The sequence below is a fragment of the Syngnathus acus genome, chromosome 22 (genome assembly GCF_901709675.1).
Source record: "Syngnathus acus chromosome 22, fSynAcu1.2, whole genome shotgun sequence".
Classification (NCBI taxonomy): domain Eukaryota; kingdom Metazoa; phylum Chordata; class Actinopteri; order Syngnathiformes; family Syngnathidae; genus Syngnathus; species Syngnathus acus.
Window position 1 is genome coordinate 9,989,505 of NC_051106.1, and position 19,168 is coordinate 10,008,672.

At 42.1% G+C, this 19,168-nt stretch overlaps 1 protein-coding gene across 2 annotated transcripts in view; it reads left to right on the top strand.

Moving 5' to 3' along the window:
- Positions 1-13,944: 13,944 nt before the first annotated feature.
- The window catches only part of alk (ALK receptor tyrosine kinase), a 133,183-nt gene continuing 127,959 nt past the window's right edge, over positions 13,945-19,168 (top strand). For both annotated transcript variants that reach the window (XM_037240863.1, XM_037240865.1), the window contains exon 1: positions 13,945-15,191. In XM_037240863.1, coding sequence (XP_037096758.1) covers positions 14,450-15,191 — 742 coding nt within the window. In that variant the 5' untranslated portion in view covers positions 13,945-14,449. The remainder of the gene's footprint in view (positions 15,192-19,168) is intronic.

Genomic DNA, 19,168 nt, shown 5'->3' on the forward strand with positions numbered 1-19,168 from the left:
GTTGACAGTCATAATGGCCCTCCGAAAGAAGCTATGACTACAATGCGGCCCGCGAAAAAAGGAGTTTGACACCCCTGATCTAAAAGGTTCGTCTAATGACGAGGGTTCTTTCAATAAACAGCTGTTGAGTGTCTCCGAACCTATTTAGGAAGAAACAACTGAAAGAGGCACCAATTTGCTCTTTTATCTTAAGTTTGCTCTTTGTCCAAACACAGACAAAGCTGCAGTCCTTGGCAAACAACACTTAAACTCGCTTTACTCCCCTTTTGTCCTTCACTATTAAAATTGGAATTTATTCTCTCAATCGTCTGCATCATGCTTTAATAATGCAATGGCCTGCAGGGCTGTTGTTTTCAGAGTTGCTACCAAATGGAAAACGCACACAAGATACCTTTGTGAATGTCTTGTTGTAAAACCTCCGTGAGCTAAATCTGTCGCACCCTTAAGTGCTTCAATGGACGATCCTTGTGTTACAATCTGCAGGCGCCCAGTGAAACCCAGCAGTCTGTCTGTCTCCTACGTAGCAGTAGGAGGAGGAGGAGGATCGTGAAAGCTGGCCACTGTTCGGTGAAGGTTCTTTGCAGGGGTAAGAATGCAAATCATCACGCCTTAGTGAAAAACTATGTGACATGATTCATATGCATATGCTGCAAACCGTTTCAGTGGTGCACTCTTGGCAACATGAGCGACAGGTATGGAGTGGCGCTCTCATAGCAACTATCACTTCTTCAAAATTCAGTGAAGAGGCCAAACACTTGTCATCCAGTTTGTGGGAGGCAAAAATGAAGATGCCATTGTACTCAGGATATGAGTGGGATTCAGAACACACATTCTGAAACAGGTTAGTTTATTAAATGAGTTATTGAATTTGCGTATGTTGATGTTTTTCACAAGAAATAGGTGTGATTCTACATCACGACCACTGACTGTCTTTTTAAGATGCACAACTCATGCTCATGTGCCTTGTTTGACTACTTGAATAGAAATGCCCCTGGCACAAAATTGTCCCAGATCAACGGAGTTTGCATTTTATTGAAGAGGCATAATATGATGCACTTAATTGGATTCATCTAATCAGACTAAATGTATTATCGCCAAGCGTCAATCTAGCCCTCGTATTATTATATTATATTTCATTGCTCTTTCCATTCTTCCGTCAGTCCGTCCATCCATCCCGCCATTTGGGGTTTCTAAACTTTTTTAATTCAAATTCCAAAACATACAGAGCATCATATTCGATAGTAAAAGTTGATTAAGTGCGTCAGATCATTTTTAGATAGAGTGCCAATGTTGAGGGCAGTCAATGGTCCCTTTAAGCTGTTCTTCACGCCATGCATAAAACATGCCTGGGATTGCAGAAAATGGAACCTGAGCTTGAAATGTGTGTCATACAAATGCGGTGGTTAGAACCTCCTGTTAGCCCATTTCCACCCCAGGTAAAACTTTCAACATCCACTCATCATGTTCTTAACCAATTTTATTAGCAGTTTGAGCTCCCTTGGTGTAAAACACCTTGTTTAATTTTTACTACTGGGTTATTTTAGTCTCTATTATTTTATTAGTATTATTTTATTCATTATTCGGGTATGTATTAATTTTTTGCATATCCTCCCAATAGACAGAAGAGATTTTACAGACCCCGAGGTTCTGTCCGACTTTGTGTCTCGCAGTCATCTCTAATTCAGGCGAGTCCTTGAGCCGTTAACCAAGACTTGACAGGAAAAAATAATGAGACAGTTAGTGCTAAATGGATTCCTGCTCTACATCTCCAGTCATCTAGACGTACTCCATTTCATCTTCCACCACCACTGTTCTCTTCCGTATCGCCTCACCTTGCGGTTGCCAAGGAGCTTATGAATTTTTCATATCCAGTCTGTGGCTCTACAGCGAGTGGTAAAATCTTGACTGTGGAGCTTGTGTGGGTGTCAGTGTGTGGAAATGGAGGCATTGATTAATGGTAGTGGGAAGTGCAAACAATTACAGCTTGAATGGAGCAAACAGGGCTTGGGCCACTAGCACTGTGAGGCAGAGGGAAGGATCTGGGATTCAACTTGTAATCTGACATATCAGCCAAGGGAAATTAGTTTAGTCTTACCGCACTTGTTAAAAGGCCAAGGTGATATAACACCGTCATAAACATGCCACTGTCTAAGGTTTAGACGTGGCCAAATATCGGCCCGTGGGCCAAATCCGGCCCGTGTCTAAATTGAGACCGCCCTGAAGCAATCTGGCACCCTTTGCAAAACGTTTTGACGCCCCTGGTCTAGTAAGCCTTTTGGGAAAATGTTGCAGGCATAACATTCAAAAGGTTTATCATTGTGTTCTGATTGTATGATTTGCATGAAATCCCATTTTTGGTGGGAATTGTGGTTTGTAAATTGCATCTTCCCTCATTCTAACAAATAACTATGGTGGAGACCACAACATTTAAAAGAGTTCTGAACTTGTGGTAATGATGTTGGAACACAGTGATTGCATTTTCTTTTGTGTACGTAAGACAAACACATTGAGTAACACAAAAGAAAACTATTGCTCCAATTATTTGGGTGGGATCAGCAACTGCATAAAAGCTGTTTTGTTCTTTTAACTTCTCCAGCCTGTCTATCAAATCATTGTTTATGTGAGCAATCAAGTTCGCTTAGTTTTGGACGCACAATCTTTCATATAGTGGCTCAGACCACTTGTGTGATGACAAGAGCTCTGTCCGTGGTCCTGATATTCTCGGAAAACATTTTGTGGAAACGTTCTTGTCTGTTTATCCAACCCACATGCTTAATTTTGTACACATAATCTTTCATATAGTGGCTCAGAGCACTTGTGTCATGACAAGAGCTCTGTCCATTGTCCTGGTCCTCTTGGAAAGAATTTTGTGGAAACGTTCTTGTCTGTTTACCCAACCCACATGCTTAATTTTGTACACATAATCTTTCATATAGTGACTCAGAGCACTTGTGTCATGACAAGAGCTCTGTCCATTGTCCTGGTCCTCTTGGAAAGAATTTTGTGGAAACGTTCTTGTCTGTTTATCCAACCCACATGCTTAATTTTGTACACATCATCTTTCATATAGTGGCTCAGACCACTTGTGTGATGACAAGAGCTCTGTCCGTGGTCCTGATATTCTCGGAAAACATTTCGTGGAAACTTTCTTGTCTGTTTATCCAACACACATGCTTATTTTTGGACGCACAATCTTTCATATAGTGGCTCAGAGCACTTGTGTCATGACAAGACCTCTGTCCATTGTCCTGGTCTTCTTGGAAAGCATTTTGTGGAAACGTTCTTGTCTGTTTATCCAACCCACATGCTTAATTTTGTACACATAATCTTTCATGCACTGGCTCAGAGCACTTGCGTCATGACGAGCTCTGTCCGTGGTCCTGATCGTCTTGGAAAGCATTATGTGGAAACGTTCTTGTCTGTTTATCCAACACACATGCTTATTTTTGGACGCACAATCTTTCATATAGTGGCTCAGAGCACTTGTGTCATGACAAGACCTCTGTCCATTGTCCTGGTCTTCTTGGAAAGCATTTTGTGGAAACGTTCTTGTCTGTTTATCCAACCCACATGTTTAATTTTGCACACAATCTTTCATACACTGGCTCAGAGCACTTGCGTCATGACAAGAGCTCTGTCCGTGGTCCTGATCGTCTTGGAAAGCATTATGTGGAAACGTTCTTGTCTGTCTATCCAACCCACAAATAGAAAAACAATTGCCACCAGCAGAAACCAGTTCGGTTGTGCTTGGACAGGCAACATTTTTGTCTTTGCTGAAACGTGTCTTTTTTTTTTTTTTGGCAAACTACTACCTGTGTTGTTACTGTGCATCTGTTTGACAAAAATGCACAACACTTAAATGCTGATAATGTGTAATGGGATCTCATTCCCCTCACACGACAATAGCTAATTCCTGTCTCAGCACTTAACGCTGACGGGATAATTAGCAGTTTACAAGAGTCGTAATTATCCGTCGCTCCGAGTCATAAAATTCCCCAATTCTGTGGATTCTACAGGACGGGAGACTAACAAGACACCCAAATGACGACTGACGACATGGCAGCGAGGGAGGACCTGATTTACTGACGGTCTGCACTTTGCACATGCAAAAAAAATGGGATGCATACGGACGAGGAAGCTGATCTCTTCACCAGGCCAACCAGGTTTGCATCTGCGTTATCGGCAGAATTTATTTTGCACCTTGTAGGCGGGAGTGTACGTATTTGAAGAGATGATATATTGTGATTTATCATACCAGAGATGAGGGGGTGCTGGCTGATTTTGCGTCTTTAAATATCATGTCTGAGAGGGAGGTGCAAACCCCAAAGCTTAGTGGGACCAGCAAAGTGCAGGCAAAATATGAAGCGGTGGAGGAAACCCGCTCATGTACACTAATGATAATAATAATCATAATAATAATGATGATTGCAATTATTATAGTTCTCCCCAAAAAGTGATTGATGGTTACTTTAGTCAGACTAAAAAAAAAACGCATTTCTGGCCCATGTTGACATCCCAACTACTGTTAAAAACACACAAAATGTGATTGTAATCCAAATAAAACTTCCCTCTATGTTCTGCGCACAAAAAGTTCCTGCAGATGCAGTAGATGGATGATGATGAAACAGAAAACGCGTTTCAACAGTTCCCCCGGTGAGCTGCTAACATCAAGACCTTTGGTGGGATTTGTAAAATTATATTTTATTCTCTTCGTTTTGTGTGGAGATAAAGTCCTGTTTTATGTCAGACCAGCTGATGTTGTTGTGAAGCGGGTGTCATGGATGAAACCTCAACAAAGGACATTTCTTTCACCTGTCTTTTTCCAAAAGCTTCACACATATCTTGGAAGCTGAAATGTAAGACAGAGGATTCTTTCGTCTAAGTGTTTGAGGCATGTGTGGTTCATTGTGTGGGAATTGAGCAAGTTGACACTTTGAGCACAGCATTATGTAAAACTTTCTCAAACCGCAAGAGGCGTGCCTTTATTGCTACCGTGCCGATTCCAAGCGTGTGCTAACCCTGCAGATGAAAAGCTCTTCCCATCATTGTACAAAAGTCAGCTTCTGACGAGATCCCGGTGGTTCTTCTCGGGTCTCCTTTCCCCCAGTGGACAGCGCTGTTTGTCAAAGATCTGTCTTTTGTCTGTCAGGAGCTGTTTGGAGGAGTTCCTCTTTAGGCTTGTTTACAGTCACTCCATGGGGTGGAACTTGATATGACATAAATGAGCGGTTGAAAGGGAAGCTCTTTTTGGAATGCAATGGAGCCATTGAATCTTGGAGGAGAGGTGCACCATCGCACAGTGCTGTTTATGGCAACGTGACCGGGGTCGTTCCTGAAGAGCCAAACTTAAGATTCCAAAGCTAAAGAAGTACAGTGAAACCTCAATTTAACATAATGATATGGGGGCGGGGTCTGACCGTTAAATTGAGTGTGACTTTGTTTGTGGTCTAAAAACACTTTATACAAAAAATACTTTTCGTGTGGCCAAAATTAAAATCAATAAGTGTATATACGTATATATTTTTTAAATGTATCTAGACTTAGGTGGTCTCATGACAGGGTACAGCTTCAACTTGCCCAAGACATGTCCACCATATTGCCACGTCTGTTATCTGTGACATCATCGCTACCCAGAAATAGGTGTCACGCTCAAGGTGCTGTTGAAAATGATGCAAGTGCAAACTAACTGTATTGCAGATTTATTGGTTAAGCGTGTCACTAAAGAAATGCTCCATAAAATCAACCTTTCACCACTGGGAAGCAATGAAGAGGTGGGAGGACAGCTCAAAGAGAAGTTAGCTTCTTGTCTCAAACATCCATCTTCACAGATGAGCTGGAGCCAATCCCAGCTGACTTTGGGCGAGAGTCTGGGTTCACCCTGGACTGCTTTGTCGTCAATCACAGGGGACAGACACAAACACTCATTCAGCCTCACAGTCACAGCTACAGTATTAACAATTAGGGGCTCTCTCTCTCTCTCTCTCTCTCTCTCTCTCTCTTTTTATCCTGCATAAATCCCGTGTGGCAGGCACATGGTGTAAATCTGCGTAAAGGCAGGATGGACTCAACCAATGTTGGTTACTTTGCAAACGAGCACAGGCAAGTGGAGCTGCGAGAGGAAGAATGCACAAAGTGGACTTGAATCATGGCACTTTAAATGCACAATGCAACTTTCATTCAAGTGTCATTTCCATAGTCAAGTAGTTACAATCCAGATATGAGTTCGGAAAAAGCTCAGCGTGGCACATTTCACAACGGTTTATATGTAACAACATTTTGAGTGAGAGATGATTTATTGCCAAGCAATTATTGCTTCGCTTGATTGGCTTTGATAAATGTGTAAGATGATGTTTAATAGAATAATGGTGATCCAGCCTGCATCACATTCATCAATTTTACTGTGCAATGTATGAACATTTGCTCCTTTCTCAGCAATTCCCGATATCCATTTATCACGGTCAGCATTGCCAAAGACGCTGTAGTCAATTTGCTAAGTAGGATGTAAATATCATTAAATGATGTCACAACCGCATTATTGCTCCTAATGAAGTCAAGTAACCTCTATCGGTGCGTCGCGAGAACATTGTTGGATCGGGCATCTTTAGCAGAAGTCAACCTCTACGATGGAAAATGGACAAATAAATGCACCGGGAGCAGCTTTGAAAAGAATAATAGCAAAATAATAATAGTTTAGTTTATCCTTAAGATACTATGTGACAAGAAAATGAATATCCTTTACAGTCTGCAAAAATGTAAATAACTCCATGGATGATCTGATTTTTCATCCAGAGAAGTAAACACTTGTGTGGTGAAACAGGTGCAGAGTCAGACAGGCTGACAGCATCCTGAAACAAATGGAACCTTGAGTGACGGTAGTGGCAGAAAGATTGGGTGCTGAGTTGACAAAAGAAAGCACATTTCCAAGGGGAAAAAAAGATGCCAGGCAAATGGATATCAGATCATTGTGTATTTCTGCAAACAAAGATGAATCAAATCCCTGTGGGTGGAAGTCTCCCCCCCACAAAAAACAAGGACCAAAATCCCCTTAGTGACTTATATCTGGGAAAGATGCAGCCATTAAATTCTGTACTATTTGTTTTTTCGCTTCTATGGTATCTAAAACTGTGCGACACTTTGAAAAAGTCATTGGCACCAATGTTTATTTTACTCCATTCCCCCATGAGCATTTTTGCTCAGAAGCCTCGAATGCGCTGAGTGTCCTCCATGAGCTTTAATCATTGCTCCATTCTTAATGGAGCAATTATTAGCAAGGGGATTAAGTGTCTCATTTAAGTCTCGTGTTAGCCTCTTGGTGATTTACTTCTAGGTTGGCAGAGTGATTAAAGACGGCTAGCATTTTCGTCGTTTACATTCCCTGAAGTTTGTGTCGAGACATAGTAAGAACTGCGTTCCCACAATAGCGGCTGGAATGGTCATGAATTCTTCAAATACAATACAATATGGCTATAGCATGAAGGTTACATGGTGCTAGTAGAGTTTTTTCCTACCATTATTTATGCTGGAGTTGTGTTGAAGTACGAGTTGTGGCAGTTTTATGAGGCCATTTTTTCTTGGGTTGCCCAAGTGTGTGTGCGCGCGCACTGTGGCCAAGGCAGATATAGTTTACAGCACGTAAGCACCGTGACCTTGAAAGCGGCCTTGGCATTCACTTGCATTTTCGTCTCTTGCTTCAATGTCAGATCGAAAACGGAGAAAGAAATTGAAAAAGTCCATAAGAGTCCTTAGTCCTTGCTTCTGCTGCTGCTGCTGCTGCTGCTTGTTACACTATTTTATATGCTACATGCACAAAGCACCAGTGATATTTTTGTCATTGTCGTTGATGCATTATTCAGTCTATTTACTATTTTATGTTCATTTTCCAGAAGAGCCTTAACGTCATCCTTGCACACTAAAATAATACTGTTTGCGGATCATAAATTATATTGGCAGGATTGTGTGCAGTGCATGAAAGGAATACATTTGGCAATATTTTATATGGGGGGAACTTGTGTGATTGTTTATGAGAATTACTTTGTAGATTTACATTCACAGAGGATACCTAATACATCAAATCAATTGAAATTGGATTTTAAAATGCGTGTACTTTGAACTAACCTTGAACTCCAGTTGTCGACGATACAAAAGCTGAAGAATTGATTTTTACAACCATACAAAAAAGATTGACTGGTTTAAAAATCACAATATCTATACAACAAGGGGTTACTTGACAATATCACTTCTAAGCAAGCTGCTGCATTCACGGCCATTGTCTTGTTGTTGTGTTTTTTTTCTCTAAAATGTTGGACTCCCACAACTCTGCTATTAGGCTCAAGCTATAAAGGCAGGAGGAGAGTACAAAGGTGGACTTGTGATAAATAAAACCCAACGAAATTGAAACATAGAGATGCAGAGTTAAATCGTTAGAGGGATGCATCTGTTCTTACCAGTAGCAATTTGGAGAAAACAAGTCACTGAAATGAGGACAATCTTTTCTCTGCCAGCTCCTGATGGTCAGCAACCCCCCATCAGTGCTTCCTCTTATTCTGCAACAAAGGTTGTGTCGCAGCTTTTTATTATTGTTTTCCCTCTGTTAGGGTTTTACAAGATTTTAGGGGAAAGAGCAGAGTACAGTTATTTTAATGGCAAAGTTCTTTTGTGTTGGCTATAATGCATTGCTAGTATGTCTAATTCTGTCGTCAAGAAAACGATGAGGTAACTTTGCTGCAGTCCAATTTAGGTATCCTCCTCCACGTGTTATCAAACAAGATCTATTACTATACGGTATGGAGCGGCTTCTCCGAGATGAATGTACCCGTGCACATTTTCTTTTGTTTTCACTTCCTCTTTCTCGTATCCATCCGGTCCTCCCACCGCTTCCGTCCCCTGGCAACAGATAATTCACTATTAATTCACTTCTAACATCTCCCATGTGATGTATGTCGTAGTGTCAAACGGCGAGCACGGCCTGTATTATCCCCCCTTCAGCTAATATATCACGTCAGCCTTCAGCACAGCGCACGCTTGTATTGACAAGAGGCAGATGAAAAATGGTACGCTTTACTCTTTCCAAGCCTGCATTGTGCTCACTTCTCTGTGTGAAGGTGATCAAATCTGCTGGCCATCCGGTTACTCCTCCAATTCTAGAGTGGGGACTTTCTCACATGTGGCGTTGACTCCATTGTCTCATTAGACCCAATCAGGTTGATGGTTGGTGCTCCAACATGGATGGTTCCATAGTGAAAATCAAATCAAAAGTCTTGAAACTTATGGAATACTGCAGCAGTCTCTTTGTAACAAATGAATGTTTATAGATAGAAGGATAAGCCTTGACATGAAGAAAGCTGCAGAGGTACATATTAAATTGTGGAGCTTTCGTACCAGAGCAGATGATAAGACCCACAAGTGTGTGTGCGTGCGCAAATTTGTTTGCTTTGTAAGAGCCTCTCTAAGTGCCTTGCTGCTTTTCTTTTAAACAACATCCTTTTCATTATTTTCCGAGCTTTGTGCTTTCTCACTGAAAATTGATCTACAGTGGGGGTTGAATGACTGACCGAGCCCGCCAGCGAATTGCACGTTTTTGCTAATGATAGATGCTTCCCAGAAAGGGATTACAATTGCCTACATGGATCGACAGAGAGATGGACAGAGAGATGGATAGAGAGATGGATAGATAGATGGATAGATAGATAGATAGATAGATAGATAGATAGATAGATAGATAGATAGATAGATAGATAGATAGATAGATAGATAGATAGATAGATAGATAGATAGATAGATAGATAGATAGATAGATAGATAGAGAATATTTTTGCTACATGTAGCAACTTGTGGGCGTCAAAAAGACTTGTGGTGTTTGATTAACTATGGAGGCGTGTGTTCAATGCATTCAGCCGACACGCCCACAAAGTTCCAGAACAGCAAGGCTTGATTTTTCATGATTTTGAAACCTCATTTTGTATACATCTTTTGAAAGATTCCCATTTTCTGGGGTGTTACAGCTCTATTTTTGAGGAAATTTACAAGGCATATTTACAGAGACTCTAAGGGGAAATGTACACTCTGCTGTATGTTGTTATTGCACACCGATGACTCCGACTCCAAGCACACAAAAGCAAACAACAAGTAGATAGTGGGCGGGGTGAATGAACTGATTAGTTGAACTGCAATGTAGGTCACGCGCACAAAACAAATGAATCTGTCTTTCTAATGGGGTCTGCCTTTGGGAACTATTTCGGAGAACATTCCGTATTTTTCATTCACCCGCATGGAAAAAAGTCAACTGCAAAGATTAAGCCAACAACCACTTACTATATGGTAGAAATCAACAGGTCATGTCCACTACTTTCTCCAGCGCTCCGATTTTCTATTTGCTATTCCAGATTTCTTGGCTGACTCGTGCAGGAGAAGGCCGACTTGCCCTTCTGGCGTGTTTGCATGTCATGAGTCTTTTTATTTGGCTCAATTGGAAAAGCAAATCTTAAATACATGCACTCACCACCATTCGTCATCAGCAACTGACCTAAATCCGAAGCTATTCCTGGAATCTGAATTTGGTCGAACCATGTGTCGAAATGCATTGTTGTCCGGAGGACTGTGCTGTGATGTCGTGTAAGTGCTTTCATTTGCTAAATGAAGTTGGTTCCTTTTGAAAGAGGTGTGACGGTGTGCGCATTGTATATCATCATCAATCGAGCGGCTCATTATTAAGCCACAATCGAGTACATTGGTTAGAAAAGCGTACGAGGCCCTTAGGGTCACATTAACCTTCTAAACCGTGAACAACTGTGGTTTCCTGAAGGTACAGTCGATCAATACTGATACAATGAAGACACATTAAAATGTAATTGTGATCATCCTTTATGCTCACACTCCAAATCACTTCCGTTGCTAATGAAAGTAAACATTGTGGAAGAAATACTCGGAGCGTTGTGCTGTGCATTCAGTTCGCTACTGGTACAATTAAGCATGGCCTCCTTTGGAAAGAACCTTCAACAGGTTTATAAAAAGTCATAACATATATCATATCATACAATATATGATCTCGTTATTTTAAACATCCCTTGCTTGCTTCAGTCCGCTTACAACCACTTGCACAGTCATTGTTGAAGACCTTTTTTGAAAACGCCTGTAATTCCAAATGGAGAAGAAAATCTATTATTGTGATTGGTGTGAAATAACTCAGGCTTACATTCAGCCACACACCATGGTGGAAAATGGAATGAACAATAGCAATAGATGCTAAATACTTGGCAAACGTCAAGCTTGAGCACTGCTGTGCTTGATGATTAATGTCAGGACTGCTCATGCAGAGAGCTCAGATGAAATCAGATAAAAGGCAGACATTTTTTTCCAAGTCCACTATTTAGGCCATTGACTCTCTCCATCTGTAGGAGATGTCCGCCCTGAATGTCAGTCAACAAAACACTCTTCACGTCTGAAACAGTGCTTCCAATTGTCCTTTAAAAGCTTCGTGTTGCTCCTTGTATCCTGCAGGGATACCAAATATGTCATCAGGAGGAAACGGTAAAAATACATGATTGCTTTCTCGAGCACAGGTTGTGCAAGGAACACAGCAAACAGGCAAAAGTTCTGGGAAGGTAGGCGGACAGCAGGGGGTTGCACCTGTGGAGAGATGCATTGACAACATTTGTTCTCAAAACATCCCATTAGTTGGGAATTGAGCAGCTTTGCAGAGCAGAGTGAAGAGCAACCGGGCGTACAGAACCAAAGGAAAGCTACTTGTGGTGACTCATCTGCTGATTTATGAGCTTCGCCACGTAGCATGAAAAAGGGATGCTTGAGGGGGGAAGGCTTCCTGTAAGAACCTATCTGTATGTAATTTATCACACAAGCACTCCCCCAATGACCTTAAGGGTGAATGCTTGTGAGCCATGGTCGCCAACAAATGGTCAGGAATGGAGCTGCTAAGTGAGCTGAATGCACAGTAATGAAAATTCCATCTTCAGTGTGGGTTGGGATCTGAAATGTGAAGACAGAGGACATACGTAGTATGGATGTCCACACACACTGTTGGGAACGAGAAAATTCATTCCAAATCTTTAGCCATCATTAATGTGACAATATACCCTGGCCTGGCGGTTTAATTTGTGGCCGGTGCATGCTGATTGCCATTCAACACGAGTTTGAATGCGATTGGTTCATTCTGAAAATAGCGCCATGCTAATTAGCAGAGGTGCATAGAAGGGCAGCCACGTTATTTTAGTTGTCGTTTTTGCTTCTCAAAAAAAAAATCCAGTTGTACAGATGAGAAGCTAGTCCAGTCATGATGGAAAAAGTTCAAGTTATTTTTAGGGTCTCATCGCAGAAAGCCACCATTTGAACTAATTCTTTCAAGGATGAGAGCTGCCACCAAAGCTTTCCTTTAAAATACAGTCGCTCACAATTCGACAATTGCAGACTTACATTTAGGATGCATCTGTTTAATTCCAAAGACCAATGTGTTAATTTTTCATTCATAAGCTACTTATTTCCTTTATATTTTTCCCCAGACCAAATGCATTGAGAAACATTTACTTTTAAAAGCCGACCACCGACATTTGAAGAACAATCCTTTTTTTTCTTTCTTCATCTCTTGAAGTATGTTTAGGTTGATTATTTATATGCACTGACATGCTCGCCTATCAGTTTTATGTGATTAGGTTGAATGTGAGCAAAGTCTACCTGTAATACGCTCCAGCTTACAAATCACAGCACGGAGCCTAATCCATTTAGCAGCCATACATGAGTGTACACGCTGGAATACGTAACAATTTGTGACACATGAGATGGCTGGCGCACATAGATCATGAGCTTGCCTTTCCTTCGCTGTACTTTGCTCTTCCCATCAGGGTGATGGGGAATGACCTTGGGCTCTTTGCCTCCATGAATGTGATTCCATAATGCGTGGAGCGGGGCTTTGCACACCTATGCACGTAGCACGTCATCTGCAAAAAGCAGAGTTGTGATGCTGAGCTCACCAAACCGGACACTCTCAACGCCATGAAAATTATGAACACATTGGTCCAATTCTATCCTGCTATCCCGTTCCTGTTCAGCGTCAGAGAGAGGCCATGCAGTTGATTTATGGTTGTAGGCCCCGGCCGGACTTGCTAACGAGTTAATCGCAGCTGACTCTGGATGAACAACCATTTCCATTCACCCGCAGGAACTGTAGTCTTTAATTAACATACCATGCAGGGCGTGTCAAAAATAAAAGCGATGGGAACATGAAAATTGTGGATTGGAATTCACAACCCTTTGGATGCCAGTGCCAAAAACGGTTTCATGTGTTTTGCAGTGAATTACACGGCATCATACTGTTATTCCCCCTCGTTTGTACGTTTCACTTTGACATTTGCCACATTAGAGAGATCAATTAAATCCAGGTATTGATCCTCCTGTCTCCCCTCCCTTGGATGAATTACGTTGTTGTCATTCTATAATTCTGTAGTCCTCTCGTTGCGTTGTTCCATACTCCCACATATGCTCCTATAGTAGCCAAGGCTCTAATTACATACTGAAAATGAATCGTAATTAGGTGGTAATAGGTTATTCTTTGAAACGGAGGAGTTCGGTATGTCTTAACGCCACCTCGTGGCTGCTCAGAGAGGAGAGAAAGGAGGAGAGCAAGAGAGAGCAAGAGAGCAAGAGAGAGAGAGAGCAAGAGAGAGAGAGAGAGAGAGAGTAAACCCCAGGAGACCAACCGTGCACATTTGTCTGCTCACGTCCTGCATACCATTTTTCATTTGAATAAATCTTCACGTTACGCGAAGGCTGCAACGTTGGATTACATCCACACTGACTACCTGAACCACTTTTGACTGAGTGCTGTGAGTGAGTGGGAGTCGTGCGCAGAGAAATTGTCTCATAATGACGTGAGATGGATGTGGCTGGATTACTTCCCTGGCTGCATGTAGTAGTGAGGAGCGGAGGAGACTTGCATTAGTTCTGATAAAAAATACAGATCATTTGGCATCCGTTTTATTTGATAAGTTTGCAGACGATCAGCCTATTTAAAGTCAGTGTAGCGCGCGCGCGCGCACGCACGCGTGTGCGTGTTGTCTCGCCCCACAGGGAAGAGAGTGGCTGCTGACAGAGACCACTTGTGCGCAACTGTGGCAGGAGACAGGAAGTCTTTGAGGGCTTCTGGAGCGGACCAGACCGGCATATCAATTAGCAACCAGTGGAGACACTGAGAGTGATGGCTGAAGGGAGGGCAGGAGAATAATAATAAAAAAAAAGATCTTCTCTTGTCTCGTCGATCCACGTGAGCGAGCGAGCGAGCGAGCGAGGAGCGCGCAGCCACAAAAAAAAAAAAAAAAAGACACAGGAGCTCCTTTCGTTGACACTTGCTGATTTTGCGTTGCGCATATGTAGCAGACGCAGTGGAGGAAGCGGTGGAGGCTGGGATTTGACACTGCTTCTCCCGGCCGGACTGAGGACTTGAATGGCTTCAACAATGAACACGAGCTTCTTGCTTGCGCTTGTTTGTTCTGCGGTATTTTTCACCGGGCTGCAGTGCACCTCGCCAGCGGCGACGGAGCCCACCACGGCCGTCCCCGTCAGTAGCAACGGCAGCGGGGAAAATGTGGCCAAAAGAGACTTCAATCAAACAATCAACTCGCGCTTGAAGAGGAAAACACTGGCTGTGGATTTTGCCGTCCCCTCTTTGCTGCGCTTTTACCTGGCGGAGTTTGTGAAGAGACCCCTAAATGGAGACTGCCAGACTTTTCGAGGATGTTACACAGTCAGCGCAAAGTTAAAAATGCACTGCATACCTTTACAGAAAACCATAGCTACCTTGATCGAGCAAAAGTCTGCAGCATCCGCACCAAGTAACGCATCTGCTGACGGCCAGCTCCCTTTTTTCTCCAAGCGGCCGCTGTCCAAAGTTCTGAAATTGGGTCTGACCAAAGCCAGTCGCAAATCCAATCAAGTGGTGGTGGAAATAGGAGAGGATCTCATCAGGACGGGATGTGGGGGCTTGTCCGTGTACGACCAGGCTCCCGTGCTCACCTTGGAAATGGACCTCACAACTATTCTGGAGTGGTGGCTCGGCGCAGACGGAGGCCGACTGAGAGTTCGGCTCATGCCCGAGAAAAAGGCGCAGGTGCCCGGGATGGAGGACCGCTACACTGCGGCCATCCGAGCGGCGGATCCCCGCCTCTTTCTCCACATTCTCTCCCGAGGTGAATTGAACTGCGCTGAGAATTATTGACGTAGTGACTGACAAAGTTGTTTGATGCTATCACTGACTGCAGGAGGGCGTGATTGTGTGCTTGAAGGAAATGACAGACAGTATAGCTGATGGGATTGAGCTTGATTCCCCCACCGCATGCTCCTGCTTCATTACTCATGCAGCATTTCAAGATGAAGTGCATATTGATTTCATTCACTCTGGAATATTCTCATTGTTTCATTATCGGATCAATTGACACGGATAGAGAATGAGATATTTCTTTCCTTTTATAATAACATCTCCGCACAAATACTACCTGTCAGTTGATTTAAGTCGGAGAAGCCCCAGCGGGGCCTCCTTACATTCCTTTTGTCATACCTTCCGGAGTTCCCTTGCCACATTCTGATTAGGCGCAAATGAAGTCTTAATCACCAGGAACGCTTTAGCGTTCAGTACTCCAAGGGTTAGTCGTGCTCTCTTCTGAGAATTGACACAATCAGTGTAATTGCTTCATCACTTTGATGAGAGAGGCTGTCCTAGAAAAATGGAATGAAACCCAACAAACAAAAGCAAAGAGCTTGCTTGCATGAAAGCATCCAGAAATATATGATATGCTTATTTGCACTAACAGATGGATGAAGGCCCTCAGGACAGTCAGCAAAAGGAAGACCTCATGCCATTTGTTTTGGCCTTTCCTTTGTGGTCTTGCTGTTTGAGAACTGAAATGAAACAGTTATATGGCAAAAACAAAACGCCTTAACCCCCTGCAGCGCCCAGTTTGCATGCAAACTCATCCATCCATCCCACAAGTGATAATGTTAGCAGGGAAAGATCCGACTTTTTTTAAATTCATCTTTTTAAGGTCATGTTTTTAATTATCACCATCTCAGCGTAGCCCTGAAATGTCAAAGCGATCTACTGCTGGGTGTCACGTGACGCCGACTGCACCTCGGGCTACCTGTTGACTTGCGAAAGTGACAGAATATCAAGTCGGGATCAGGTCACCTTCACTTTATAAAATAAGAGCTTTGCGTTACAAAAGGATAATAACAGTGGTTACACGGAACATGCGCATGGCTACACACGTATGTGTCATTCACTCATCCGAATACGCAATTGCACTTGAGATGTCATCCAGATTACTGTGGCGGAATAATGCAATGGAGGAGTTTATTTGACAACACTAATGTGATTAATGTCATTTTGCCTTATTGCCCCCAAAGAAAACAAATGAGTCTGGAATATTTTGGGGCCTTTCTCTGCAACTAGTTTTGTGTCTTGTCCAATGACTAGTGAGACTTTGAGCAGCCGGATTGGAAGCGTGACCCTTGCGATTGCTTGAGCAACTCGTGCATTATTGCGTTAACATTTGCGGCGGCGTTCAGGTGCTGTAATGCACCGCAAACTGCAACTCCAGTCGCGCTGTCCTAAGTGCCTCTCCATCATCAGCCGCTCACAAGATGAGCACAAATACAAGTGCCGGCCGGTGTCATTTTTCACCAGTTCTCCTAACAGATGTCACAACCTGTATAGCGCATGAGTCAATCTAAAGATCTGCAAAAAAAAATAGGCCCCTGATTGGTTGATTGAGTTTGACATTTCTCTGTTTAGCGTGCGTGCGTGCTTGTTTCCCCCCAGCCTCAAGACAAATACTGGCTATTAGCATTGGAAGAAATGGCTGTTATGGGCATCCTGAATAATTTGACAACCGCGCAAAGATGCCTGCAGGAATCAATGCAGGAAAACTTTGCTGGATGAATTTATGACTTAATTGGCCAGTGGGCCTTAAGGGTGTAATAATTACTGTGAGTTGTTTGGACAAGAGCAAATGTTTGAAAGCATGCAAAGGTGTGATCAAGTTGACTTGTACTTTTGTTGTTATACTTACTAAGTGGTGCTTTCAAAACAATAAGCAACACAGTGTAACACAAAGGGCATCCCGGTTTTGTTAATATGCACATTCCTATCCTCAAGCGGAAATCTGTTGCCAACACGCTTGTAAGAAACACATTTGTAGGCTTTGTTCACCCCCCTCCCAAACCCCCTTTATTGCCCCAAAACAAATACACACTCGTGTGAGCTCATCAGGATACTCACGCAATCTTTGTGTGAGAGGGCTCACAATTTAACAGTACAAGCAAACATTCTGACTCATTTTTTGAATGCCATTTGATGCATCATCATGTGTTCATGCATTCCACAGCAATCAGCACTGCTGTGTTATCATACTGAAAGAAAATGACTACTACATTGATACCAAACTTATCAGATTATTGCTCAAAGTTGTCCTGAAGCAATGGATCCGGATGGATTAAAATCCTTGTTTTTTTGTCATATCTCAAAACTGTATTGTTCACATAGTCTTAAAAATATCAAATCTGGATTTCTCCCAAACAATAGTCATCAGTCCAGTGTATTTGTGATTAGTGAGAGTATTTGTGGACAAAATGCATATCAAAATCAATTCAAATACCTATTAGTTTTATTAACAATAATTATAAATAAATAAATAATGGTTTTGATGGAGGAACAAAAGCCAATTGGTGGAGATGTCACCTGTGATTTGCCCTGAGACCCAAAAGGAAGATGACATGACATTGCAAGGATAGAGGTTGAACTTGTAATCAATGAGCCTACTGACATTAAATGCTTGTTTCAATCAGCTGCTAATGGGAAAATCAATACAAAGTCAGAATGACAAGCCCCTTTATTATTAATGAATCTCTATGATCAATTTGCACCGCTGTATAATGTGACACCCAACCAAGGCCCGGGGTTCCACCTTGCAAGTCACAATGATTGTCAAGGATATGCTGAGCAGCAGAACATCTTAACTGGGCAGACGACAGCGCGTGATGGACATTTTTGAGGGCTTCAAGACTGATTGCAGATTTAACATTTCAAATTACATGCACAGAATGCTATGTTTGCACCCAATGGCCACAACCATCGCTATATTTGTACAATCTAATGATATACAAATGTAAATATTTGAAGTTAAAAGAAAAAAAAGGTTGTTTCATCCTCCAGATGGCATCCCGGTAGTTTGGAATGAACTAAACCGCAAGCTTGTATGCCTCAAAATCGTTCCACTGGCAGTGTAAATAGTCCATAAATAAAATGATATGTATGTCATGAGAACTCCAAGAGTGTGTCGTCGCCATACATAAACATGTCCAGGTTACTATAAGTCAAAGGTACGGTTGTATTGAAAGATATCTTGATAGATGTTTATGAGCATATCTGTGTTTTGCAAATTCACTAAACTCAAGGTGACATTGTTTGTGAATTGCCATTTCACTTCTTATTCAGCAGTGCTTTTCTTCCTCTTCACCTGATGTTTTAGCTATTTATAGATGCCTGCTAGCTGCCTGTTTGATTAATGGTGATGCGTTTAAGAAGCCTTGTGTGCTTAAGGCTTGCTATGAAGTACAGGAGTTCTTCTTCCCTCTGATGTTCTACTTCCATAATGAGAGAAGTGAACAAGTCTGGAGGTTGCTTTTTGAAAAATGAAAAATTTACTTGACATTATTATTATTGAGGCTTCTGGGCCGTAAATTATGTTGGACGTACTTCAAATATGCAGAGTACAGGTAATCCTCCTCTATTGTTTGCTGTCATGCTGCTTTGTGGATTTTTTTTCTTTTTTCTTTTTGTATACATAGTTAATCTCTTCTAAATTCTTGATCATGATCTAGTGGCACACAAGTTACACTTGAAAGAAGAAAAACAAAGAAGAACACAAACCAGGAAGTCGGCAGCACAACATAGTTTTTGTCCCAAATGATTTTGAACATAACACAAAGCAACAGCAGCAGGCGAAAAGATAGAGATAGAGAAGCAATCAAATAGAAATGTAATTCCAAAAGTGACAAGTGAAAACATTGGCATGGTGTGCATTCTGTGCAATATAGTTAAGTGACCTTAAGGTGCATTGGTGATACTCAGGATACTTGGATCCCCTCCAATTCTGCCTGTTGTTTTACA